Source organism: Nicotiana tabacum, chromosome 16 (genome assembly GCF_000715075.1).
Source record: "Nicotiana tabacum cultivar K326 chromosome 16, ASM71507v2, whole genome shotgun sequence".
NCBI classification, from domain to species: Eukaryota; Viridiplantae; Streptophyta; class Magnoliopsida; order Solanales; family Solanaceae; genus Nicotiana; species Nicotiana tabacum.
The window spans coordinates 97,829,836-97,857,802 of record NC_134095.1 but is presented as its reverse complement, the minus strand read 5'-3'; the positions used below and the strand labels follow the sequence as shown (position 1 = coordinate 97,857,802).

The following is a 27,967-nucleotide window of genomic DNA, read 5'->3' as shown; positions in this document are numbered from 1 at the left end:
ACTTCGCTTTCTTTACTATAAGGATACTCTATACAGAAGGTCGTTCGAGGGAGTACTCTTGCGATGCCTAGGAGAAGAAGAAGCTCTCCAAGCTTTGCAAGAGGCACATTCTGGGGTATGTGGGTCACACCAGTCCGGACCAAAGCTCCACTTCCATATAAAAAGGATGGGATATTATTGGCCAACAATGGTAAAGGATTGCTTGGAATACGCTCGAAGATGCAAGGCTTGTCAATTCCATGCGAATTTTATTCATTAACCTCCTGAAGTGTTGCACCCAACTGCTGCATCCTGGCCATTTGACGCTTGGGGATTGGATGTTGTTGGACCACTACCAAAGTCCTCTGGTGGGCATCTATACATCTTGGCTGCAACTGACTACTTCTCAAAATGGGCTGAAGCTGTTGCTCTTAAGGAAGAAAAAAGGAAAATGTTGCAAGTTTCATCCGAGTAAACATTATTTATCGCTTTGGCATACCTCGTTACATAATAACGGATAATGGAAAGCCATTCGATAATAGGTTGATGAACAGGATTTGAGATCTTTTTGGCTTCAAGAAACGTAACTCTTCGATGTACAATGCTGCCGCCAATGGTCTAGCTGAGACATTCAACAAGACTTTATGCAACTTGTTAAAGAAAGTTGTCTCCAAATCCAAACGAGATTGGAATGACCGTATGGAAGAAGCTCTATGGGCATATAGAACGACTCATCGCACGCCAACACAAGCGACTCCTTATTCACTCGTTTATGGAGTCGAAGCTGTCTTGCCACTTGAGCATCAAATACCTTCGTTACGACTGGCTATTCAAGAAGGGATCACTGATGAAGAAAATGCTCGACTTCGATTAGCAGAGTTGGAAGCTCTTGATGAAAAGAGACTGGAAGCTCAACAGAGTCTTGAATGTTATCAAGCTTGATTGTCTCGCGCCTTCAACAAAAGAGTTCGTCCGAGATCCTTTCAAGTAGGAGATCAAGTCATTGTCGTACGAAGACCCATAATTACTTCCCATAAACCTGTAGGGAAGTTCACTTCAAAATGAGATGGGCCATATGTCGTACAAGAAGCTTATTCAAGTGGGGCTTACAAGCTGGTTGATGCAGATGGTATGAGAATCGGCCCTATCAACGACAAGTTTTTGAAGAAGTATTATCCATAAAGTTGCAAGTTATGACACTCCTCGACGTACGAGCCTAAACTGCAAGTCATGACGCTCCTCGACGTACGAGTCTAAACTGCAAGTCATGATGCTCCTCGACACACGAGCCTAAACTGCATGTTGCTACACACCTGGCCCGCAAGAGTATAAACTGTGTACTTCCAAAAAAAAAGTCCACTAGGTTGAAAATCTCGAAAGAGGCGGCCTAGGCAAAAGCTAGGAATTAAAAAAAAAAGTCCGCTAGGTTGAAAACTTTGAAAGAGGTGGCCTAGGCAAAAGTTAGAACATAAAAAAATCACCCAGTCTGAACTACGGAATGACTTGATCCTCTTCACCGAGGTACGTAGGCAGCTTAGAGTTTCATTCTAAGTTCAGTCGCACAAGTTCAAAAGATACATATTGCCCCAACTGTTGTCCGAGTGAAGTATGAAGGAATGCAAAATCAAGCTGAAATACCATCCTCTTATTGAACTTTGATCTCATTTGATTTAAAAGGAGCAACCCTCCATGATAAATTGATATCTTCAAGTCCGTTGGTATTCAAGTTGAAGTCCCCAAGTTGAAGTCTTCAAGTCCGTCGGTCTACAAGTTGAAGTCTTCAAATTCGCCGATCTTCAAGTTGAAATATTTAGGCCTTCCAAGTCTCAAAGTTGAAGTCTTCAAGTCTGTCGGTCTTCAAGTGAAGTCTTCAAATTCGCCGATCTTCAAGTTGAAATATTTCGGCCCTCCAAGTCTCAAAGTTGAAGTCTTCAAGTTCGTCGGTCTTCAAGTTTCAGTCTTCAAATTCCCCGATCTTAAAGTTGAAATACTTAAGCCCCCCAAGTTGAAGTCTTCAAGTTTCAGTCTTCAAATTCGCCGATCTTAAAGCTGAATTGTTTAAGCCCTCCGAATCTTCGAGTTGAAGTCTTCAAAGTCCGCCAAATCTGTGAAGTTTTTCAAGTGTTCAATTCGATGTCGTCTTCAAGTTGAAGCTTTGTAACTTTCCAATCTTAAGGTGGACATATAAGTCCTTTTGCACCTTAAGTTGGCCTCTTCGTGGGTTTGTCCTTAAAAGGAACTATAACTTTCCAATCTTAAGGTGGACATATAAGTCCCTTCGCACCTTAAGTTGGCCTCTTCGTGGGTTTGTCCTTGAAAGGAACTATAACTTTCCAATCTTAAGGTGGACATATAAGTCCCTTTGCACCTTAAGTTGGCCTCTTCGTGGGTTTGTCCTTAAAAGGAACTATAACTTTCCAATCTTAAGGTGGACATATAAGTCCCTTCGCACCTTAAGTTGGCCTCTTCGTGGGTTTGTCCTTAAAAGGAACTATAACTTTCAAATCTTAAGGTGGACATATAAGTCCCTTCGCACCTTAAGTTGGCCTCTTCGTGGGTTTGTCCTTAAAAGGAACTATAACTTTCCAATCTTAAGGTGGACATATGAGTCCCTTCGCACCTTAAGTTGGCCTCGCCGATAGTCGGGCCATTTTGAGAGTAATCTCTCCAAGAATCGGGCCATTTTTAGAGTAATCTCTCCAAGAATTGGGCCACATTGAGAGTAATCTCTCCAAGAATCGGGCCATTTTGAGAGTAATCTCTCCAAGAATCGGGCCATTTTGAGAGTAATCTCTCCAAGAATCGGGCCATTTTGAGAGTAATCTCTCCAAGAATCGGGCCACATTGAGAGTAATCTCTCCAAGAATCGGGCAATATTGAGAGTAATCTCTCCAAGAATCGGGTCATTTTGAGAGTAATCTCTCCAATAATCCAGCCATTTTGAGAGTAATCTCTCCAAGAATCGGGCCATTTTGAGAGTAATCTCTCCAAGAATCAGGCCATTTTGAGAGTAATCTCTCCAAGAATCGGGCCACATTGAGAGTAATCTCTCCAAGAATCGGGCCACTTTGAGAGTAATCTCTCCAAGAATCGGGCCATTTTGAGAGTAATCTCTCCAAGAATTGGGCCATATTGAGAGTAATCTCTCCAAGAATCGGGCAAGGATGAATACTCATCCCCTCACACCCCAAGATTGTCTTCTTCATGCGTGGATCATCTTGTTAAACAAGAACAAATATTTCTCGCTTTATCTACAAAAAACAAAAGAAAAAAGACAACAAAGAAGAAAGCACAAGAAAAAAAGAAGAAGAAGAAATTACCTTTGCGCTAATGCTCGCGGGTCGTCAAAGGCCAAGTCGAATAACTTGCAGACAACGTAAATTGATGTTCAACAATGGAGGGGCATACGGCTATTTATAGGAGTAGTGAGGAAGTTATTGAAAGACTAATGACGATGTGGGACTGGTAACTTTTAGAGTCCAACAAAACTTGGTATTCTAATTCAATTGGAAGAGAAAGCTATAGGCGGTGGAGTTTTCCTACACACCCAAATCGGGAAGGAGGGAATGGTAGTTCTAGTTCTAGTAAACTAGGAATAACCTAGTTATACAATGATGGTATTTTTGTTCAATTTTTGGATTTATGTAGCTTGGTCCTAAATATTGATGTTCAGTGAAGCACGTCCTCAAAATGGAAGGCTTCTGGTCCAATCCATCGAAGTTAGTCAAAATTAGATATAAAGCTTTCTTGGTACATATAATATTTTGGATAATTATAACCTATGAATGCTTTGGTGCACGTAAAAATGGACGTACTTGAAGTTCCATGGATCGTTTTTCAGGGACATATGTACGTAAATTTGTTTGTTTACTTCAAGCCTAGTCGCAATGATTTAATAACTAGTCAAGTCTTGAAGTGGGGGCAATTGTAGGCATATAAAATTTGTACGAATTAAATTCATAAATTAATTTGGACTTATTTTAAATTCAGGATATATTGGTTCAAATAAATACTACGGGCTAATAATTGAATTAATTATATAAGTCCAATATATATGGATTAAATAAATAAGTCTTAATCCATTGGGCTAGCCCATTTAATTGGGCTAAAGTAATGAGCCCACTTCATCAAGCCCAAGATGTAATCTTCCTAGAGGCCTAGTTTGGTGTACGTGTCAAATGACGTGGCGTGCAAAGTCAAGCGGAAGAGCCAATAGGATCATGCCACGTATCAAAATGACAAGGCATGCCAAGTCACACTAAAAGGCCAATGAAATCGCGCCGCGTGTGCAAGTGACATGTTCTGGCCAATCAAATGCGCCCATGTCACACTTCAATTTGATTGGTCGGAAAGAATTTGTTCTTATCATGACTCCTCCCTTCCACAACTATAAATAGGAGTCTTCATAACTCAGAAAAGACACGAGAAGTTATAACAAGAAGCAAGAAAGAGCTCGTGGATCAAACGCTGCAAATTCCTCCACAAGTTTCAAGCTTCAAGTTCAATTTCAAGAAATCAAGTTCAAGCTCAATGACGAATACCAAATCAAGTTCAAGTCCAAGCAATCAGGCTCAAGCTCAAGAATAAGATCATCATTCGTGGCAACAAATATAGATTCAAGATCAAGCTCAAAGGCCCTTGAATTTATTTAATATTGAAAAGTAGAATCAGAGAAATCATAGAGATTGTAACACTCAAATATTCGAAATAAAATACTACGATTGTTGCGATATTTTTCGATCTTGATTTTATTTTCTCGACGCAAATTTATTGTCTACATGAACCAACAGTTGAAACCGGAACCGCCAAAAAATCAGGAGCCATTGTAGATAGCACCGGGTTGAATGGATTTAGTTTCTTTTTATAAAAAATATATGTAATATTTTATTAAAATAAATCTTACTGAGCTGGTCGACATCCAATTAGTCAATTACCCGCTCTACTACCACATTCATAAGGGTGGTCCGGGCCGGTTGACCCGTGGATCAGTTACCGGTTCGGGTCCGGTCCGGTTCAGTGGGTCAAAATATTGTAGCCCGGCCCAGGCCCCTTAAATTAATGGGTTGGTCCAGTTAGGGTTTTGTGGGTCACAGGCCGGTTAAAGGGTCAATTTTAATGGGTTATGTGGGCCGGTTCGTGGGTCAATCGACCCGGCCCATTTGACATGTCTACCTTTTACTACTGATTTCAATGATTGTTTTACTTAGTAGTCAATTGATTAATTTTTTTATTTAATCTTTTTTAAATTCAATTATCACTTAATACTTGTAAATAATAATCAACTAAATTAATATTATACTTTTTCAAGTCCCTCACTCAAAATCAAAAGCTCAAAATTGTAGTTCCTATCTCTACAAATAAAAAATAACAAATCCTCCTCTCTCCCTTCAACAATTACTTTGTCTCAATCACTTCGATAAAGTATCAGAATCTATCGATTCCGACGACAGCGATTGAGAATTTTTACTTTATTAATATGTTATTGTAATCGTTTTGTTTTTAAAGAGCTGCATGCCGAAATTTATCGCTAGCAATTGATATATTTAAAGATAGTGTACCCCCGTCGCACTCAAATTCTGGGTCCGCCTCTATCGGTTACACTAACACCCCTACAAAAATGAAGCACCTTCCTCTATAATATTCCTTTTTGAATAGGTCAAAACGCGAAAGCCGATGAAAAAGTAACCCGCAAATAACACAACATTGAGAGTAGAAGCCATAACACACGCTTGCTAGCCTTTGTACCATGGAGTACATCAATCTTAGAATTTGACTATAGGAATTAGGATGTGCATGATACAACTTCACTCCTAGCAGCTTCCATAGTTGTGACTTCGAGGTTCTGCTCGATGCACACCTCTATCACCTGAAGGCTAGGCCATGAGTAATTCTTAGGAGACATAGTGTTCAATATAATTTAAATACCTCATCATAGTTTCACGATTCCAAAATCCCACCTTAAGAATCGTGATGACACCTAGTTCCTATAATTAGATAAGCTTAACACATGCTGATATTTAACCAAAATAAACAACTTAGCTATTAAATATAAAGCTGATAAATGACATAACAAAGCTGAAACTAATCAATAAACATACATTTTCAAAATCGGTAGTACGAAGTCATAAGCTCTACTGAAATATACTAGAAATCTCTATTACAACACTGTTTTAGAATGAAAATAAACAATAGCAAAGACAAACATCAGAAGGTGACTCTAAGGCCTGCCAGCGTAATGGCAGGTATACCTTGAACTCTCTGCAGCAAATCTCAAAGCAGCTAGCTAACGTCCGGCATGCTCAGTGGTACCTGGATCTGCACAAAAATATGCAGAAGCATAGTATAAGTACACCACAACGATATCCAGTAAATATCAAGACGGAACTACTACTACTTCTTCTTCTTCTTCCCTCCACCTGCCGCACAGATCTTTAGTCTTCTCAACAAGAATGGTTTAGCTCCATGCCCAAAAAAATGGTTAACTTGATAAGAACTATTGAACTATTAAGTTTCATATATCAAAGAAAGAGATTGGGGAGAGAGAGAAGGGAAAAGAAGAAGAAAGATTATGAGATGGTTTTAATTGTATTATTGCTATTGACTTGAGTTATTTATGATTATTCTGCTGATGAGACTATTCAATATTGTTATTAAGTTTGTTTAGCTCGTTAATTGATGCCTTGCCTAGCAAGCGGTGTTAGGTGCCGTCACGACTCTAATGGACTTTTAGGTCGTGACAATTAATGATTTCTTTAGGTGGTAGAAAATTAAAGAAGAAGAGGAGGGTGTGAGTGAGATCCAATAACGTTAATTTTTTATTTTTTGAAAAATACCATAATTTTAAGATTTTCACTCTTTCAAATTTGAGTGGAAAACACTAACTTGGTCATGTCAGCATGAATTGTTTATAATTTAAACTTCTACCAAAAATAAGTTTTTATGCGATCATTCGCTAAGTTGGAATGGTCTAATTTACAAATTGTGTCAACTTTAAGGGGCTATCTTGGTATTTGGCCAAACTAAAAAGAAAAGAGGGATAAAAATGCAATTATAAGTAGTTGGAAGGTGGAAGTGATAGCTTCGGTAACGAACTATAAACTGTTTCGTCTCCGCACATTTGTGTGTTTCCATCGCTGCCACCAAAAATAGTTCCAATGGCAGCAAAGCTTCTGCTCTCTCCTCTCTCCCTTCCTTCCAGTTTCCTCAGTACCCGAGAATTTCAGCACCACCATCGTCATCTATGTCTCCGAACAAAACCCAGAAACCGCTTCACCGTTCACGCATTTACCGATGTTCTCTTCACTGCTGCTACTACTTCAGCTCCTCTACTTGTCCTTGACCAATTTCAAGAAAACCCATCATCTCTCTTTTCAATAGCAGCAGCAGATTCTGGTTATTCAGTAGCTAGCTACTACACTTCACTCGGTCTCTTTGTCATTTCTGTTCCTGGTCTTTGGTCCCTTATTAAACGATCTGTCAAATCCAAGGTCTTTCATTTGTTTAATTCCATGTGTACATTTTCTTTTGGGTTTTTTTTCTTATCATGTATTTTTATGGTGAATTTTTGGATGCAGATAGTGCAGAAGACATTTGTTAAGGAAGGTATAGAGGAGGGGAAGAAGGCAGCTAACCAGGTTGCTGGCGAAATTCTTTCATTCTTCACTCGAAATAACTTTACTGTGTTGGATAGAGGAGAGACTATTACGTGAGTAAACCACTCCCAACCACTAGTATTTTTTTCTTTTTTTAAACTTATGTTATCTTTGTGCCTTATCCTCTAAGGGTGATAGTCCAATTGTCAGAGTATCCTTTTTCTCTAACTTTTGTCTGGGCAAAGGAGTTGAATTCTGAATAAGAAAAGTGAAAATAACAGTAAACTTAGTCGATTGGACAACTGCACTGTTATAAAAATGGAGTTTTTTTTTTTTTTTATTCTTTAGCTTTTGCCATCCCAATTTTGTGTAATTGATGCGAATAGCACTGGCCTGAAATGGCTGCAAATTCTGCTATTGGCTGCATAAGCTTGTCTTTACTCATGTTTATGATTGAATGTTATTTTCTGCTAAAAGTGGTCATGCTTTGGATTAATAGTATGTGATTTAAGCTCTTTTCGTATCTTTTCATCTGAGATGCACATTGTAAGGTTTTCTTTTCCGATGCTTGAGATAACATATTAGAGATGATATTCAGAAAATTTGTACAACATCACCACTATTATTTGAGAATCTTAATGTAGGTGAGTGACACTACAATTAATTTGTCATATTAGTATATTTGTGATGCCTTGACCTGTGAGAGAGCACTTCTGCCTCAATAGTGATTGTTTCAGCCTTCTCTCTCTCTCTCATTAATGTAACTTTTGCATCCTGAAGGTTTGAGGGTATGATGGTTCCAAGCCGAGGACAAGCAGCATTGTTAACTTTCTGCACCTGCATAAGCTTGGGAAGTGTTGCCCTTGTTCTTACTATAACAGTTCCTGATGTAGGCAATAATTGGTTCTGGATCATTGCCTTAAGTCCGTTAGCGTAAGTACTGCTAATAAAAAAATTCATCTGTCAACTCTGATTGTGCATTGTTGTTGATTGCAAACTGTTTCTCTCAAATTGGGAGCAGGGGTGTATATTATTGGACTCGAGCATCCAGAAAGGAGCAGATCAAGGTGAAAATGACGGTAGGAGATGATGGAAGCTTGTCAGAAATCGTTGTTCAAGGTGATGACCAAGAAGTAGAGAAAATGCGGAAGGAGCTACAGCTGAGTGAAAAAGGCATGGTTTATGTTAAGGGCTTACTTGAAAGATGATATTACTTGGTTTTCTTGTAAGATATGTATACCTGAAACATACTCCATGATGCTTGGTCAATAACACTTTGATGCTCATTCTTCATTCTTATATTCTAACCAAAATATATTTCTTAGAAGTAGTAAATTAGTCACACATGAATACCTTAATCAGAAGTTCTTGTGCAATTGCGGCGAATGTTTCTGATATACACTATGACACTATGAGTGCTTTGTTACTTTCTTCTCACAGTTGTCTATGACTTGACATGCTTTTAACTTGAAAGAATCCTAATCATGAACCTTCTCTAAAAGACATAATATTAAGGCGAAAAGGGTCCTAATCATGAACCTTCTCTAAAAGACATAATATTAAGGCAAAAAGGGTGCAAAGAAAGGGGGAGAATGAAGTTGTTTATCTATTCTCAAAAAAAGGGGGGAGAATGAAGTGTTCTTCTCATAATTAGTTTGAAAGAATACTCTCTCTATTTCAATTTATATGAAACTATTTGACTGGGCACGGAGTTTAAGAAAACTTTCGAACTTGTGGTATAAAATGATGCACATATATTTTGTGTGGTTATAAATCATTGCATAAAGGTAAATTGTTTCCAAATGTGGACAATGGTCATTCTTTTTGGCACGGATTAAAAAGGAAATAGGTTCACATAAATTGAAACGGTGGAATAGTATTTTTTGTCTTGCAGAAACTACATGTACCAGCAAGTGCCTTCTGGTACATGTCACGATAACAACTAAGGGGTACTTTAGTTCAATGGTGGAATATCCCATCTTCTATATATAATAGCTAATTCCACCATTTTAGTATAAAAGTAATCCCAGTATTAGCTAATACCCCAACCAAACATGGGATAAAGTTAATCCCAAACTTTATCCCGGAATTATTGACCTTATCCCAGTTACCAAACGACCCCTAAAGGTATACATTTTGAGCAATGAAGAGTCATGATAACATAACTTTTGTCAAGCCTTTGACAATATGATAATCCATCTTCAAAACACTAGGCTCTTTAGATGTGGGCAATGCAACCATCATTATCCAACATCAGTACAATATATTCCATACTTGGCCTATGTTATGGGCACTGCTGAACACACAAAGATCCACATGGACTACTCTTTGCACTAGATATGTTGCATTTCATAAGTCTCTTAGATGTACATCAATCAGTTTCAAACATCTGGATTCTGTGGAGAGAATCCACATTTGAGTAGTAAGTTTTACTAGGTCGGTTATTGTAGTATCCCATTTGTTACCATCTTCTTTTACATCCAATCTGCTGCTCTATGATCTGATTCACCCATAAAGATTATGATGATGGTTAGATGGAAGAACCCTCTGTTTCTCTTCCTATTTAAGTTTTGAACTTTCTGTTCAGCAGTAAGAAATTAATCAAAAATTTAACTTCCTTTTGGCAATTCAATGGTGTCTTTCTAACACAGCCTCTTGACCAATTTTCTCTTGCCCAATCTGTTGGATCTTTGGGTTCAAATTTATCCAGACATCTGCAGATTTGAGAGTTGCCACTGTTGCACAAACCATACATGTGACACCGGCCATTAATGTCACAGTTATCAGCTGGTGCGCCAGCAACATCATCTCAATTGATTATTCCATTCTGAAAGCTGTAGATCCTCATTTCGTTGCATCCCTACCCTTGCAATGATAGAGCTGTCTGTTAGCTCATACATGAAGTATATTTCCTCAGGATCAGATAAATATGTATAGTTATTTCCTCAGGATCAGATAAATATTTATCGCGAGATGGTGCATTAGGAAAGGCTCAACCATTCCGTGGTCCAGCCCTGTAGCGTTCAATGGAACCATTCATGATAAATATCTGTAGGGAGGATCGAATGTACAAGTAAACTCATCCCTGGAAGGGTCATTTCTGCTCTTCCATGACCAAAGGGAACGATGAAAACCAGTCTTCAGATCAATACCAACCTTCATTCCAGGTAAAGCAATGTCACCAGGATATTCAAAAACTCTGCCACAGATAATTCGCAGTTGCATCTCGAACAACAAGATTGCCTGAATCAAGAAGCTGTGCTATTCGATTTTGCACGCGTCTGGTGGCATTGGAGGACCAAATGACACGGCGGGAACCTTTTTGAAGAGTAAGAAGTCCTTGTCTTGTAAAATTTTGCATACCATCTATATCATTGAGTGGACTGTCTCTGTTAGCAACCCATACAACTATCTGTACGGGAACTTTGTCGAACTATAGTCCTAAGAACCGTTTCCTGGATGTCGCAGGGGAGAAAAATCCCAACTTAGACTTCGCACCTGATGAAATAATGGCGTTTCCATCTGTTAAAGGTTGATCTGCAGGTATGGTATCTTGAGCACTCGACAGAATCCAAACAGAAAATATGGAAGACTAGAAGAAATGTATGCTTATGGGTTCCATGGTCCTGTTATTATCTTAGGTAAAAATAAGTTTCATTTTGAATGCAAGCCTGTGATGATTGTTTTATTAATGGAATTTTTAGAATTAAATTGAGATATGAACTTTCACTGATATTAGCAGATAGAGTTTTCAATTTGTTGTTTGCTTACAGATGGAGTCATTGGCAAGTTCAGAATTGGTGGGCTTCCATATGACTTGTGCTAACTTTGATAATCTGTTTGATGGTATTTTAGGACTCCTAAAAACTGATGATGTGGAGCAGCACTTTTGTCAAAATAGCTTTTCAGAAAAGTATTATTTTGAGTTGGGCCTATGCATTTGAGAAGTATTTTTTTTCCAAGTTTTTACACCGGTTGTACCTCTATAGGATTGGTATTCATCTTTTGTCCCTGCTTTAGACACACTTGAAACTTGCCCAAGTTTAATTTTTTTTTTCTTTATTTATTATCCAATGTTTAGTATTTTTACATTGCTAATAAAAATACTTATTAGCATATTTGTTTAATATTTTTGTCTGTTACTTTTTTTTGTAATATAATAAAAGATATATATATATATATATATATATATATATTTTATTACACTTGAAATATTTTTTTAATAGATATCCTATTGTTCTCAATAGTATTATCTAAAATTTAATGAATAAAATCTCCATTTATTAAATTAATAAGACTTACATAGGCATCGAATAACTTTTTTGTTCTGTATTTTTCTTTATTATATTATCCAATATTTAGTATTATTGCATTGTTAATAGAAACTTTTTTTAGCATATTACTTTTTTTAAATTTTTGTATGCTACTTTCTTTTTATGATATAATAGAAGATATTCTTTGTATTTAATAGTTTATTCTATTATTCTCAATAATATTTTCTGTAAATAAACTTCTTATTTTTAAAAAGAAAAACAAAAAAATATTAAAAAAAACTAAGAAATGTTAAATAGGCAGTTTTGTATTTTTTGCAATTTTAGTTTTTTATTTTAAAATAATTTAAAAACTCCAACTTGAATGGATAGTTTTTTTTAATTTTCGTTTTTTATTATAAAATATTTTATTTTATTATTTTATAGATATTTAAATTCAAAAAATATTAACTAATAACTAATTATTAACAAAATAACTAATTATTAACTACTTATGCCATGTGGCTTTTTTCTAAGCTGCCACTAGGCTTAAGGATAGGGTTTTTCCTCTTCTTTTAATAATACTAATATCTGTACTCGCGCGTTATGCGAAAAATATTAAATATAATTTTATTAGAAAATATTGTTTGAAAATTACGGTAGACACAAAGGTGCAAATGGAATTATTTTATGATCATATAAAGGAACGGAATATTCATACATTCAAGTCATGAAGAAATATCTTGTTGTAAATAGGTAGTGAGGACAACATTCGTAAAAAATGCAACCTTAGATGATTGGTTATTTTTTATTGTAAGACGTTAATCTGATCAACCAATTAATCCATTAATTAGTCAACTCCCACAACATCAAGCCTATACACGAGGAGTAAATCGTAGTTATGCTGGATGGTCCCACCAACTGAGTTATCTCCCAAACAGTAGCATTTAATAGAAACAGTTGACGGAACAATCAAAATATGGTTCTCTTCCCCTCAAACAAAGAAGCATAGAGTTTAGATTTCAAAATGTTAAATTCGATGCTAACTCCAATCAAACTGCTTGACACAAATTTTAGGACGTCGTTCAGTTCAAACCTAAAAAAATAGAAATACTATGACGTAGTCCTGCTATTGCCACAATTTACGTCAAATATCATGCCATGCAACTAAACATATGAATTTTCTTATTTTGCAGCAATCAGGTTTTTCCTTTGCTTAATTCAATCAGTATAGTGCAAGGAAGAAAAGTAAGAAACGATTAACTGTTTTATATTTTTCAATTAATGGGCAAGGACATGCACCTGATTATGTTAACAGAACAAAAGGGTAGAAGTGATTATCTACCTATGTATTTTTCAATTTTCCTGCACACCATAGTGTTTTACTTGTAAAATAAATAATTTCAATATTGAACTAATCTGGTCATTTGAGTAAAAAGGAGATAATTGTTAAATAATTTAACTGAGGACAGATTAGTCTTTTAGCTAAAAGCTGTTAAATAACCAACTAATAGCTATTAGGAAGTTGTTAGTTAGTTAGTAAGTTACTTAACTACATAATTGACTCACTAGTATATATACATGTATCACAATATGTACAATACCTTTTTTGAGATAATGAAAAACTAATACTCTACTATTTCTCTCTCTATCTCTCCGCCTAATATCTCTTTCTCTCTGCCTTACCTCTGCTTTCTTCTTCTCCTTCTTTCTAATCTTCTTAGCTAATTCCTTTATGTTCTTCATTATAATTGTATGAAGAAATTTTCATGGTATCAGAGCTTACACGATTTATAGTCGTAGTTCATACAACGATCCAAATTACAGTTCAAGAAGGTTTTTAATTTTTTCCAAAAATTTTACATTTCTTTCTTGTCAGAATCTTGATAGGAAAATAACAAAAAAATAGTTGTCAATGGCGAAATAGTAGCTCAACCACCAGGAGTTCAACCTCCAAATGACCATGCAGTCGGTAATCAAGGAAATCAAGTCAATGGAATTGACTACAATCATCACTTATTCTTGTCTCCTGCAGATGTTAGTGGGATTCAAATCATCTCTTTCAGTTGACTGGAATGGAGAATTACTCAATTTGGTTCAGGTCTATGAGAGTGGCTTTGATGGGCAGGAATAAACTAGCAATGGTTGATGGCACATGCAGAAAAGAAAGATTCCCATAAATGATGTGGAATCACTGGAAAAGAGTAAATGCAATTGTTCTTTTTTGGATTATGAATTCAGTTGGAAAAGGGCTTCTTGGAGGAATTATGTATGCATCTAGTGCACAAATGGCCTGGGAAGATTTGGCTGAAAGGTTCAACAAGATAGATGGTTCAAGAACCTTCAATCTTCACAAGGAAATTGCTGCTCTATCGCAAGGAACATCATCTGTACCAGTATACTTTTCGAAATTGAAAGATCTATGGGGAAGAGTTTGAAGCATTAGTACCAGCACCTGGTTGTGATTGTCCAAAATCAAGGGAGTTTGTAGCTTACTTGCAGAAATTAAAGCCATATCAATTTTTAATGAGGCTGAATGATTCATACTCACAAGCTAGGAGTCAAATTCTGATGAGAAGTCTTGTTCCTATAGTAAATCAAGCCTATGCACTGATTGTGAGTGATGAAGGTCAAAAATCTATTGTTGCAACTTCAGGAATCTTGGGATCTTACCCTACAAGCCAAGTAGGAAACTATGAGGTTTCTATGTACTCAAAATCTAGTGCAAATCAGAATCAGAATCAGAGATTTAGAAGGAATTATAATATTTACTGTGACTACTGTAAAATGAAAGGACATAGTAAAGAAAACTGCTATAAGATTGTGGGATATCCTGCAGATTTCAAGAACAAGAGGAGAATGAATGCTGGGACAAATGCAACATATAATGTGAATTTACTGATAGAATCCAATCAGTCTAATGATCAACAATCAAACTCAATGTCTGTGTTCAATTATGGGCAAAATACAAATGTGCAAGATCAGACAAAACCAGGGACTAATGCTCAAGCTCAAGGACCTAATCCAAATATGAAGAAGTCAGGTATTGAAAACTATGTTCTTACAAAGTCTCAGTATGAACAGATTCTGCAAATGTTGAATAACACTAGTGTATCAAGCTCAACCACTGCAGCTAATGTGGGAGGTATGGATACATCCTTACTAGTGTCTGATTGCCTTAGTCAATGGATTATAGACATAGGGGCTATCAATCATATGGTAGCTGACAAAAAATTACTAGATGAAAGGACAGTAAATGAATCAAACAATCTAAAGAAAGTTTTACTTCCTAATGGAGATATTACAACTGTCACTCATACAGGAGCAAGTTCTATATTAGAAAACAGTGTTATAACTAATGTGTTTTATGTCCCTCAATTCAAGTATAACTTGCTATCGGTTTCTAAGCTAACCAAAGAGTCGCAATGCTCAGCAACATTTTTCCTTGATTTTTGTGTATTTCAGGAACTCTTCACTGGGAAGGTGAAGGAGATTGGTAAAGAGAATGATGAATTATATCTTCTGTACACTAATACAGCTGAAAGGAACAGAATGATAGCTTTGACTGCAAAGAAAAATGACACAAATAAGAGTGAACAATCAGATATAGTGCTGTGGCACAGAAGATGTGGTCATGTGTCCACCCAGACTCGTAAGAAAATACTACATATAGATACTGATACTATCAGAAATAGAATAAATAAGTGCACTGTATGTCCTTGTGCCAAATAGACTAGGTTACCATTTCCTACAAGTAGTAAATAAAGTAGCAAGTGTTTTGATCTTATACATGTAGACTTGTGGGGGCCTTATAGAGTGCCTACTATGGATGGAAATAAGTACTTTCTGACTATTGTAGATGATTTTTCAAGAATGACTTGGATATTCTGCTAAAACAAAAATCTGATGCTTGTGTTTCAATTAATGTTGTATTGTGGTCTGGGCCCGGGCCAAACGGGCTTGGGCTTGAGGCGGGCCGGGTTGAGGCGGTCCCGGGCCAAACGGTCCAAATGTGTGAAACCGGCCCATGACGGTCCTAAGCCCACATGGTCTCGGGCTAAATGGGTCGGGCCCGCGGGCCTAAACGGGCCTAACGGGCTTTTTCTGTTTTGGGCTATTTTTTTTTATCTAAGGCACTTTCTTGTAAACTATATATGCATATACTTATGACTTTTACTGTTATATCATACTGAGTTTTGACATATTTGAAGAAATGCTTAATTGAAACTAAGGCTGTATTGTGGCCTGGGCCTGGCCCGGGACCAGCCCAGGACCGCGGGCCTAACGGGCCGGTTCAACCGGGCCTGATCTCTAGTGGTGTAAAAGTCTGTGGTGGGCCGGTTCAAGACATTTAGCCCGTGAGCCCGGGACCGTTATATATATATATATATATATATATATATATATATATATATATATATATATATATATATATATACATACACACACACACACACATATATATAGGCTATTTTTTTAATTTATTTTATGTAAGGCACTTTCTTGTAAATTATATATGTATATACTAGTATAAATTGCTTATATATAGCTATATAAATATATATAGTATATATAGTATGTATAGTATGTATATATAAGGGTGTATTATGTGTATATATAATTATATATTGCCTTATGTAATATATATTGCCTTATATATATGTATGTATGTATATATATATATATATATATATATATATATATATATATATATATAGTTTATATGTATTAGATATATAATATATATACTATATCAAATTTAAACACAAAATAAATTGCAAAGAAATATTCAAGGGAATGTCTTATATATTTTACTATTACGACATTAACAAAGAATGACAATATCTTTCTTAGTCTTCCTCCCCCCAATGGAATGAGCACAACAAGGTACTAATACCACCATTAAAAGGAAAAAACTAAGAAAGATGTGCCAAAATACAAGTTACATGTTAGTCTATGTATTATCTCTAACAAATCTCATAAATCCTTGAAGGTCCGGAGGAATTTCCGTTGGTGGTGGTGGAAAAGAAGCTTGTTCATCACCGCTTCCGGGCGAAGCAGCATCCTGCGCAAGTTCCGCTAGCAGTTCTTCATAAGTTCCGCAAGTTACACTTAGCCTTATTTTTTTCTCTTAGTTGAGTAAAAAAATGCCAAACAAGAGATGTTTCGGGCCGTTTAGAAGGTTGTCTATTAAAAGTAGGGGTTACTACAGGAGGGTCAGGCGGGACATCAGTTGGGTTTAACAGGACTAGTAGGTGTATCATCTAAATCCGGTTGCGTTTCATCTAAATCATCATTTTCAAAGATAGTTTCATTAGGATAAAGAGCATTCATAACTTCTTCATTTAATTGTTGACCCGGTGCAACATCATGGCAAAATTGACTATCGAAAAATTAAAAACAAGGGTTATCACTATCAAGAATAATAGGTGGAGGAGGACGGGTAACAGGTCTGGGTCGGGGAGCCGGGGGAAGAGTAGTAGCTTGGCTACTAGATTCACCAATTTTAGATTTTCCCTTACCCTTACCACCAAAAATATTTTTTAAAGAAAATGCCATATTAATTATAATTGTACTAAATAAAACTAACAAAACTATAATATTAAAACTTAAGAGTTGGAACGCGTTTACCGAATTGACGAACAACTTCTATTGAATATCGTTGAAGACTTGAATACTTCAATTCACCAACTTCACAATTTTTCACGAAATTGCAATAATAAAGCAAGCAATTATAGAAGAAAATTAGAGAGAGATTGATGATTTTGTGAGTAAAAATGAAAGAATATGAGGGTATTTATAGTTGAGAATTGGGAAAAAGTATAATTATAAAAAGTTTGGGGTTAAAGCAAAGTTTGGGGGCCAAATGGCTATTTTTTAAAGTGGCCAACGGATAAATTTTGAAGGCCAACGGCTAGATTTTTTTTAATAAAAAATTAGCTGTTGGAGCCCGTTAGGCCCGTTGGGCCCGGTTGAATCGGCACAGGCCCGCCTGTCGGTCCCGGGCATAACGGTCCCGGGCTCACGGGCTAAATGTCTTGAACCGGCCCACCACAGACTTTTACACCACTAGAGCCCAGGCCCGGTTGAACCGGCCCGTTAGGCCCGCGGTCCTGGGCCGGTCCCGGGCCAGGCCCAGGCCACAATACAGCCTTAGTTTCAATTAAGTATTTCTTCAAATATGTCAAAACTCAGTATGATATAACAGTAAAAGTCATAAGAATATACAATGGGTCAGAATGTGTGAACTCTGTGTGTGAACAGATGTTTAAAGAGTTAGGAACCATACATCAAAGAACTTGTGTGTATACACCTCAGCAGAATGGTGTAGCTGAGAGGAAACACAAACATATATTGGAAGTTACAAGGGCTATTAGATTTCAAGCTCAAATACCTATTAAGTTTTGGGGTTACTGTGTTCGAGCTGCTGTATATCTAATAAATAGAATGCCTAGTGTTGTTATTGGCAACATATCTCTATTTGAAAGACTACATAAAAGAAAGCCATCTCTTATGCATCTTAGAATAATAAGATGCCTGTGTTTTGCAAAAACAGTACAAGAACATGACAAGTTAATGCCTAGAGCTAAGCTGGCTATTCACATGGGGTACTCAGAAGTCCAAAAATGGTATATTTTATATGATCCAACTAACAAATCTTTCTTCACAAGCAGAGATGTCATATTTAGAGAAGATGTGTATCCATTCACAAAAAAGGACAATAGTCATTCACAGGTGTTTGTAGATATAACTCCAGAATTGAGAATGATGTATGATCATCCAATACTATCTCAAAACAGAAATGCAAATACAACTACAAATGTTGGTGACAACTCAGAACCTAGTGGAACTAATATACAACAGAATACAGAAAGTGACAATACAGATATGCTTACAGACTATAGTGAAAATGATATGCAACACAACATTGAAGAAAACTGCATAGATGTAGTTCAAGCTCAAACAGATGAAGGGTTAGGTTCAGATGCTACACAAACTAATACCTTGCAAACACCATGTATTTATTGAAGCTTAGAATCAGACCTTAGCTGAAAACAAAAGAAGATCCTGTAGAGACAAACACCCTCCAGTATGGTTGAAGGACTTTGTATCTCTAAATATTCATTAGAATGTTCCTTATGCTTTAAATAAATATATCAGTTATGATCATCTCTCATCTAAATATCAGTTATATCTAGCTACAACTTCAACAATGTCTGAACCAACTAACTATTCTGAAGCTATTTTAGATCCTAGATGGATTCAAGCTATGGATGAAGAGATAAAGGCTCTTGAAAATAATCATACTTGGGAAATTGTGACTTTTCCAGAAGTAAGAAGCCTATAGGATGTAAATGGATTTACAAAATCAAATACAAAGCCATAGGAGAGATTAAAAGATTCAAAACTAGATTAGTGGCTAAAGGATATAGCCAAAAGGAAGGAATTGACTATCAAGAAATCTTTTCACCTGTAGTGAAAATGGTAACAGTAAGAAGTATTCTAGCACTAGCAGCTTCAAGGAAATGGCATATATATCAAATGGATGTATACAATGCTTTTCTACGAGGGGATCTATTTGATGAAATCTATATGGACCTACCATAGGGATTTAAAAGTCAGGGGGAGAAAACTGTGTGTAGACTTGTTAAATCCCTATATGGACTTAAACAGGCACCTAGACAATGGAATGTAAAACTATATGAAGCATTGCTGAGGTTCAAATTCAAACAAAGCCAGTATGATCACTCCCTATTCATCAGAAAAACAACTGAAGGTACTACTCTAATTCTAGTTTATGTAGATGATATGTTAATTACAGGTGACAGTCTGCACTTAATTGAAGAAACAAAGACTCTAATGCAAAATGCCTTCAAAATGAAAGATCTGGGGAGCTCAAATACTTCTTAGGGATTGAGTTTGTCAGTTCCAGTCAAGGAATTACTATGCATCAAAGGAAATATACTTTAGAGTTAATTTCAGAAGCTGGATTAGCTGCTGCCAAACCAGCAATAACTCCAATAGATGTTAACATCAAACTAACTTCTAAGCAGTATGATGATCGCATGGTAAGGCAGAGTGTTCAAGAAATGAGGACAGTACAGTTGATCAAACAACCTACCAAAGATTAATAGGAAAACTGTTATATTTGACAGTGACAAGGTCAGATATAGCATTTGGAGTTCAGACTCTTAGTCAATTTCTCCAACAGCCTAAAAGATCTCACATGGAAGCTGCATTGAGAATAGTAAGATATGTGAAAAATCAGCAAGGCCAAGAGATCCTATTATCAAGCTCTCAAAGTAACACAATCACAGCTTATTCTGATGCAGACTGGGCTGCATGTCCTCTAACTAGAAAATCAGTTACAGGTTATTTAGTCAAGGTTGGTGATTCATTGGTTTCATGGAAGTCTAAGAAGCAGACTATTGTATCCAGAAGCTCTGCAGAAGCAGAATACAGAACCCTAGCCACAACAGTAGCTGAACTAATTTGGTTATATGGTCTGCTGACTGAAGTTGATACAAAGATTCAGCTACGTATTGACACCTATAGTGACAGTAAAGTAGCAATACAAATTGCTGCAAATCCTATCTATCATGAGAGAACTAAGCACATTGAAATTGATTGCCATTTTGTGAGAGAAAGAATTCAACAAGGTCTTATCAACACTAATTACATTACAACAACAGATCAACCAGCAGATATTCTTACAAAAGGCCTAACCAAAGTTCAACATGAGTATTTGAAATCCAAACTAGGTGTGATTAATATTTTCTCACCACCTAGTTTGAGGGGGAGTGTTAAATAATGTAACTGAGGGCAGATTAGTCTTTTAGCTAAAAGTTGTTAAATAACCAACTAATAGCCATTAGGAAGTTGTTAGTTAGTTAGTAAGTTACTTAACTACATAATTGATTCACTAGTATATATACATGTATCACAATATGTACAATACACTTTTTGAGATAATGAAAAACTAATCTCTACTATTTCTCTCTCTGTCTCTCCGCTTGATATCTCTTTCTCTCTGCCTTACCTCTGCTTTCTTCTTCTCCTTCTTTCTAATCTTCTTAGCTAATTCCTTCATGTTCTTCATTATAATTGTATGAAGAAATCTTCAATGATAAATGAGCCAGAGCATCTTAGCTTACAGAAATGTGCAGAAGAAAGAAAAGATTAGAGCAGACCTTAGACCTTAGTTGTCAGGTACTATCGTAGCGTTAGTAAATAATTTTGATACTTATAGTAGATGTTTCTGCACCTCGGAGAGTAATCCTATTTCACATGAGGAATTATACAAATGATATGTTTTTGCCATTCACCTCTCCAAACAGTAAAAGCTGATCCAATAGTATCTCCCAAATAGTAGAAACAGTTAATGGACCAACCTCATCATTGTTTTCTTCCCCACCGTTAAATTCAAAATGTATAGTCAGTTGTTGAGTCTATAAGTGAGGCTGCATTTGGAAAGAATATAACTGTGAAGAACCATATAGACATAAATTGTCCCTATCATGTGGCCAAAACCACACTTGTCTCAGAAATTAAAAGAGAAAACGTTGCAAGAGTTTCTTTAAAAAGTAAAACTATACCGGAAGCCAAAAATATCACGAGCAAAGACAATATCACAATTCTAAATGACCAGAAATATATGAAACTCGAGAATTGGTAATTCAACAACAATCATACTCTATTTGATATAAGACATATCTTAAAATGCATTCCTTGGCGGATAACCTATTAAAGAGTAAATAAACATAGATTAGCTTCAGTTCTCACCCTTCAACCTGCAGCTACTTTCAGAAATTCCTCTAAATTCATAAAAGTGAGAAGGGAAAAAATATAAATTGGCTAAAGAAGTCTGAAAATCGACTTTGGGAAAATTTCATCTTAATCCTCGTAAACTATCCTAAATTTAACTGGACTTGTAACTTCTAAGATGCAGGTTGTCCCTTTTCATGGCCTTTCTCTTGCTCAGTCATAAAAGAATGAAGTCTCAGGCGAAGGAAGAAAGAATAATGAAATTGTAGAAAATTTAGCTATCACAAAGGAAGAAAAACTCCTAAATATTTTCACAAGCAACAGGTTATTTAGTGAGGATGACTAAATAACTCTATTGATGTCATGTGTGTGAGCTGGTTCAAAATGTTTGGTCAGTTATTGAGTCTATCAGTTAGGTTGCTTTTGGACAAAATATAACTGTTAAGCACCATAGAGACATAAATTGTCCCTACCATGCTGCCAACAAATAGACCGGTAAATGCAAGTGTCAGGCGAAGGAAGGAAGAATGAGGAGATTGCAGAAAATTGAGTTATCACAAAGGAATAAATTGTGCTGTTAAATATTTCCAAAAGTAACAAGTTAGACATAAAAGAAGGCAAAACAATAAGTGAGGATGACAAAAACTCTTTTCATGTCATGCGTGTGAGTCGGTTCTTTAGACCTTTGTCAGCAAAGAATGAGCCAATAATGAATGCACAACCAATTATGAAGCAGATCGATAGCAATTTTCTGAGGTATCAGCAGCATGACAGGGAGGAACATAGTGAAGGAATTCGATTGTTCGATTTTAAAGGTCAACATTATATTTAACACATGACAAAGGAACTGCATTGTATCATAAGAAAGAAGCAAAACATAGACGCAGTACACATGCATGCAAAACTACTTTCGTGTTAGATAACAACAAGCAAAACAAATAGGGTAAAATATTGAAATTAATTTGCGCATTGTAATTTTAGACAATGTCGGTTCATCGAAAGTACAAATATATTTTACAGAACCTTGTTGTGCATGCATAACTACCTGAACAGATTCCTTATTAGTGCACAATTGTGAAGCAAACATTAAGAGACAGACAGAGAAATACTTGTACAATTCATATATAAGCCTAGTTTCTGTATGTTTATCGATAATAGTCTAAGCAAGGCAACCAAATCGAATATTTGCCAGATATCTATTTCTAACATAATGGATTTTATTAACTACAAACTCAAAAATAGGTGAATTTTAAATCCTACATAATAAGGACATAACTGCCTAAAGTTTTCCTCAATACGTGACTGACAAATTAAACATTGGTAATTGATATTTTGAGAAGGGCAACGTTTTGAGGTCCTGTTATTTTCAAACCAAAGTAAAAGGTCATTTAAGCAGAATTATTAACAATATTGTAGGTGACGTACGTATGTTTATATAATATATTTGGCACCAAAAGAAAACTAACAGGATTAGGCCTAGGTAGGTTAGCCCGATCAACAGAACATGATTTTAGAACACATATTCGAGTACCTAGAATTTCACTAGAAACTTCGTTTACTCAACTATTAATCATATTCACTGCAATTCATCTTCATAGGGTACTGGTAATATCGCAGACCACGTAAATATGGTATGCAACATTCCTCTCTCTTCAAAGTTCAAAATTGCCCTTTTACAATTGTAAGATATTTCATAATGAAAATTTTATTACAATTGATTCGACTCTTTGAAGCGTGTTATTCAATATATACTTTTCTTTGTGACATGAATTGTTAATCATACTTTTTGAAACAGAAACAAAAATACTGCAGAGAAGCAAAAACGTTATAACTAAGTGAAAGTCGAATATATTACCTTTGAATTCTGTAAAATCAATTCTAACGAATATGGTATTTCAGGCTTAAATCGATCCGGGATTGTCCACATTCGAACGACTCTAACTTTGATATTCTATTGCATCGACTTACTTGAAATTGTCTGATATCATGAACTTGTGTAGCCATATTTGCAAAACAGTTATAATGAGACAGCTATACTGAGCGGATAAAATACGGAGTTGAAAAGAATTTGAAAATATAAAGCGCATAAATCCACCGGTTATGAAGGTGTAGATAAAATAAGGATTATTGGTTGGAAGCCCATATTTGGAAGCACGATCAGTCGTGGGTTCCTCGGATGGTTTTCTTTTTTTCATTTTTTTATTTATAAAAATAGTTGCAAATTTGAGTGTGTAGTTGTTTATTAGAAAACTAGTGAGGGTGTGCCGGGGCATAGCCCGGGCCCAACAACTATTTAATATTATTAATAATACTATTATTTTTATATATCACTCACTTTTGTATTTAAATCCGCTATGTTGATTATGCTGATGGTGATAAATTTACGCCATCTAAGGCTATTTGTTGCAGGTTGCGCATCCTTCTTGGTAAATTAGGCATATATCTCTACAATATTTTTATGTAACGCAATTGATGTACCAAATTATAAATGACTCGACTATAGCGAGAGAGGTAATTTTTCTACTAAAGTTATCCGGCCAAGAAACTGAATTGTGGAGTTCTGCAATAGTCTTAGAATACATAATCTTTTGCAATTAAGAGAGGTGTAATATAAGTTCGATTCGTCTAGCTTGTGTAGATAGATTTAAAAAAGGTTACATGAAGATCGAAGAATGAAACTTAGTATACATACTGCAAGTGTAATAAATTGAGAAAATAAGATATTCCGCTTTTGTAAATCACAAATACATTATTTTCTCTAGCTGGTTTGCCAATGGAAGCACTACTTTAATGCAAGTGATAAAAGAAAACAATGCAAGCACTTAGGTAAATTTGTACTAAAGGTATCAATATTATCAAATATATCAAAAGGATATAGTTAGACAAAAGATTCTTTTGAATATTTCTTGTGATTTTTATGAAACATATTATTTTCACGCTACCAAAGTACATGCAAATAACCAAACAAACTATAATTAGCCTAATCCTTTTGATAACTAATGCTACAATGAAGCTTTTTTCCGACTATATCACTCTTTGTGCACTTAAAGTAACACTCACATATTAGCATATGTAAATTATCATATGAGCAGCAGAATGATTAACTAAAAGTCTATATAGAATGAGCACATTTGGGAAAGATTTTATATGGAGATGAGGAACCATAAGTAGCTATGAGCCATAGGTAACATAAATACAAAAGTTACTTGCTTTACATTCAACAACAATACGTAAGCCCAAATACTCTAATTGTAAGCCCGTGCTAATACAGGTTCAACATTTGGAAGCTCTTTAGTTCAATTCTTTGTTAGCTTTATTTATATCGTATTTATTTTAATTAAGTTGGAGTTTGTTTTTCCCACATTTACCCATAAATAAAAAGAGGATAGTTCTTGTGTTATATTTGGGAAAAACCCCCCTATTTACAAAATCATTACGAAGAGCTTCTAAAGCTATCTGATTAAAATGTGGTTGGGTTTGGGGGGTTTGGGGGAGGAGGAGGTTTATTAACTAATAGTAACCTTGCAGACTTATCTAATTAACAAAATCAACCCCAAGCATAGTTATCAAAATGAGCCTAGGCAATGGATTAAGAAATGCAATTAGCAAATTAAAGGACAACTAAAATAGTAGACATATAATAGTGATAAAATTTTTTATATACATCAAAACTTTTAGCGGAAAATGACATTATCATATGCTTGTTGAGCAAGTGTTATCTCATTTAGCAATTATAAGAATGAGCATGTATCAGTCTAATATTTGAAATTTTAAAATGTACATTAAAATCATGATCTCGACAATTCTTCATTTTAATAAATAAGTTTTCATTTTTAAAAGTTTTATGCCTGATTTATTTTATATTCGGCTAGGAAAAGTATATATTTGATTTTGATATTTTTGAAATAATTAGACAGTTACACCTATATATTTTTGTCTCGTGTCCTTGCAACGTTCAATTAATCTAATAGTAATTTTTTACCAACAGCATATAATTCTCTTTTTATCCAATCTAAAATCACAAATGCAATATTACTTTTTCAAGACTATTATCAGTATACTGAAAATCACCCCAAGTTCCCAAAAAATTAGGTGTCATTAAAAATAAGTATTATGATAAAAGTTGCAATCAAACTAAGTTTACAATGAAGGTGCATACTTCTTGAATATGGAAATTCGATCATGCTTATTTTAATTGTGTGATTTTTGATAATTACTCCCTCCAGTCCGTAATAAGTAATTTTTTGGCTTTTTTCTTGTGGTCCAAAATAAGTAATTTTTCTAGATTTCAAGAATGAATTAATTTTTTTTCCTATATTGCCCTTGGAGTAAATAACATTGGAGTATGTGTTAGGAGTGTTTATGTGAAGAGATAATAAAGGTTAATATGGTCAATTTTATTGTTAATTAATGTTAAAAGGTAATTTCTTAATATGTGTGAAAACAATTAAAAAATTATTTATTTTGGACTGGAGGGAGTAGTTTTATCATTTTTTTTTTTGTTAGAATTGTAATGGATGGGGGTTTCTGCAATACATTTTAACATCTAGAATAATTCTAGTAAGTGTTTGGCTTTTCTTATCATGTTTATCATAAGGAAAAGCTAATATCTTTTCGTGCTTTAACGTAATTTTAGATAATGATATCTAAAATTTAAATCCTAAATACTTGACTACCAAAATAGTCATAAGAGTTTTAGTGGTACGTCTTCTTTTATGTTGTTCCTCTGTTATTTTAAAAACTAATTCGATTATTTATATTGTTATGCACTTCAGTTGTAAGTGAATTATGCAGTATATGACGTACAAAACTATTTAAAGTAATATTTTAAGGGATCAATTTTATAAATAGAGATGGGTACTCTGCCTAGATAATCATGTAAAAGTCACTATTGTTTTGATGATATTTTCATGTTCTTGGTCTTTCGCTTTGAATTTAAGTTAATCATTAAAAATCGGTTTAACATTAAAGTCTTCCTGAAAAATTAAATTTACCACTTGTTCTTCAAATTGAATTTAATTTACCAATACAAACGGTAGTTTTAGAATACTTTTAAAATGGAGTAGACTCCAAAGCTCTTAACTGAATTTTAAAAGACTTAAAATGCTATCTAGAATACCTTTCAAGCATAGTATAAGAATTATTTTTTTCCACAAGTTTAAAATTATTTAGCACATATTAGACGATATATACAGTAGAAAATGGGCTATAATTTTGCTTGCTCACAGGATACGATGGGACCTAGGACTGTTCAAAACTGATCCGAAACCGAAAACCGATCCGAACCGAAGCTTAATGGCTTACTAGTAACGGCTTAACGGACGGGGAACGGATTAAATTTTTTTTATTAATGGCTTATCGGTTTGAGGACGGATTATTCAATTTTCTTAACGGATAATCCGTTAACCCGTTAAGAATATAAATATATATATATATATTTATATAAAACAAACCCATATTAGATATATAAAAAAAAGTTGAACTTGAATAATAAAAAAACAAACCCATGTGGGCTGTGGCCATGTATACTAAATTACTAACCCATGTATTCTAACTTCTAAGACTAAAACAGTAAAACTATTAAACTAACGCACTCCTCCTAATTCCTATTCTAATCCAAAGAAACCAGCAGTCCAGGCGTCCAGCAGTCTCATTCTCATTTCTCAACCCTAACGCCTAAGTCCTAAAGACAGTCGACAAAAATCAAAATCACAGAAACCCAACCCTAACGCCTAAACCAGCAGCCACCGCCCACCAGTCGTTGTCGACTTCCACCACTACCAGGCACCAGTCTCATTCTCTCCGTCTCGCGGCTTCTTATCTTCTTATCCAGGTACTCTTACTTATGATTCCCATCAAAATCAACATTATCAGGAGTTTGCTAGTTATTTTTTTCTTTTCAATTTTTTTGTTGTTGAAATGTTGTCTCTCTGTCTCTGGCCCCCGCTCTGGCTCCAGTTGTTGTGGATGAGAAGGCAAAGGGTGTGGTGAAGAAGGAGAAGAAGAAGGAAGGGTTTAAGACGATTATTGCACACAGTTATTCTTTTATAATTACAAATACTTTTTGTTGTCTCTGGTAGGTGGAAGAAGTCCAGCAGATGCTTTTAGTAAACTTGAAGGTAACCATCTATGACAGCTGAATCAAAATTTTGCATTTTATGACAAATTATGCCCCAGTTACTAGAACATTCTGTTTATATATCTAAGGGAAGTGATGTAAAATACTATAATTAGAGTATTCGTTTGTCCAAAAAAAATGTATTCTTGTGAATGCTTGAAGTCTTTAATTGCAAATAGATCCATAACATGGTATTTGTAAGAAAGGCTTGATTTCTCATGTAGATTATGTGTGCTCACTGCTCGGTGTAACAACAAGGAATT

At 35.3% G+C, this 27,967-nt stretch overlaps 1 protein-coding gene, 1 long non-coding RNA gene and 1 pseudogene across 2 annotated transcripts; 2 read left to right on the top strand and 1 right to left on the bottom strand.

The window, feature by feature from the left end:
- The first annotated feature begins 7,038 nt into the window (after positions 1-7,038).
- LOC107825608 (protein COFACTOR ASSEMBLY OF COMPLEX C SUBUNIT B CCB1, chloroplastic-like) lies at positions 7,039-8,864 on the top strand. Its single transcript, XM_016652486.2, has 4 exons — positions 7,039-7,466; positions 7,554-7,684; positions 8,352-8,504; positions 8,593-8,864. Exons 1-4 carry the CDS (start codon positions 7,134-7,136, stop codon positions 8,777-8,779), a joined length of 804 nt encoding a protein of 267 aa, XP_016507972.1. The 5' UTR covers positions 7,039-7,133; the 3' UTR covers positions 8,780-8,864.
- Positions 8,865-9,167: 303 nt separating this feature from the next.
- On the bottom strand, positions 9,168-11,193 carry LOC107825610 (G-type lectin S-receptor-like serine/threonine-protein kinase At4g27290; annotated as a pseudogene).
- A 15,881-nt stretch (positions 11,194-27,074) lies between these two features.
- On the top strand, positions 27,075-27,752 carry LOC107825609 (uncharacterized). Its single transcript, XR_001657116.2, has 2 exons — positions 27,075-27,419; positions 27,545-27,752. It is a non-coding gene; the product is annotated as an uncharacterized LOC107825609 (long non-coding RNA).
- The last annotated feature ends 215 nt before the right edge of the window (positions 27,753-27,967 follow it).

What these genes read in the sequence shown, in the direction of transcription:
- LOC107825608 (XM_016652486.2), top strand. Translation starts at nt 7,134, where the DNA reads ATGGCAGCAAAGCTTCTGCTCTCTCCTCTCTCCCTTCCTTCCAGTTTC. An exon ending in GATAGAGGAGAGACTATTAC is followed by an intron (nt 7,685 to 8,351) that starts GTGAGTAAACCA and finishes TGCATCCTGAAG; the next exon opens with GTTTGAGGGTATGATGGTTC. An exon ending in ATTGCCTTAAGTCCGTTAGC is followed by an intron (nt 8,505 to 8,592) that starts GTAAGTACTGCT and finishes AATTGGGAGCAG; the next exon opens with GGGTGTATATTATTGGACTC.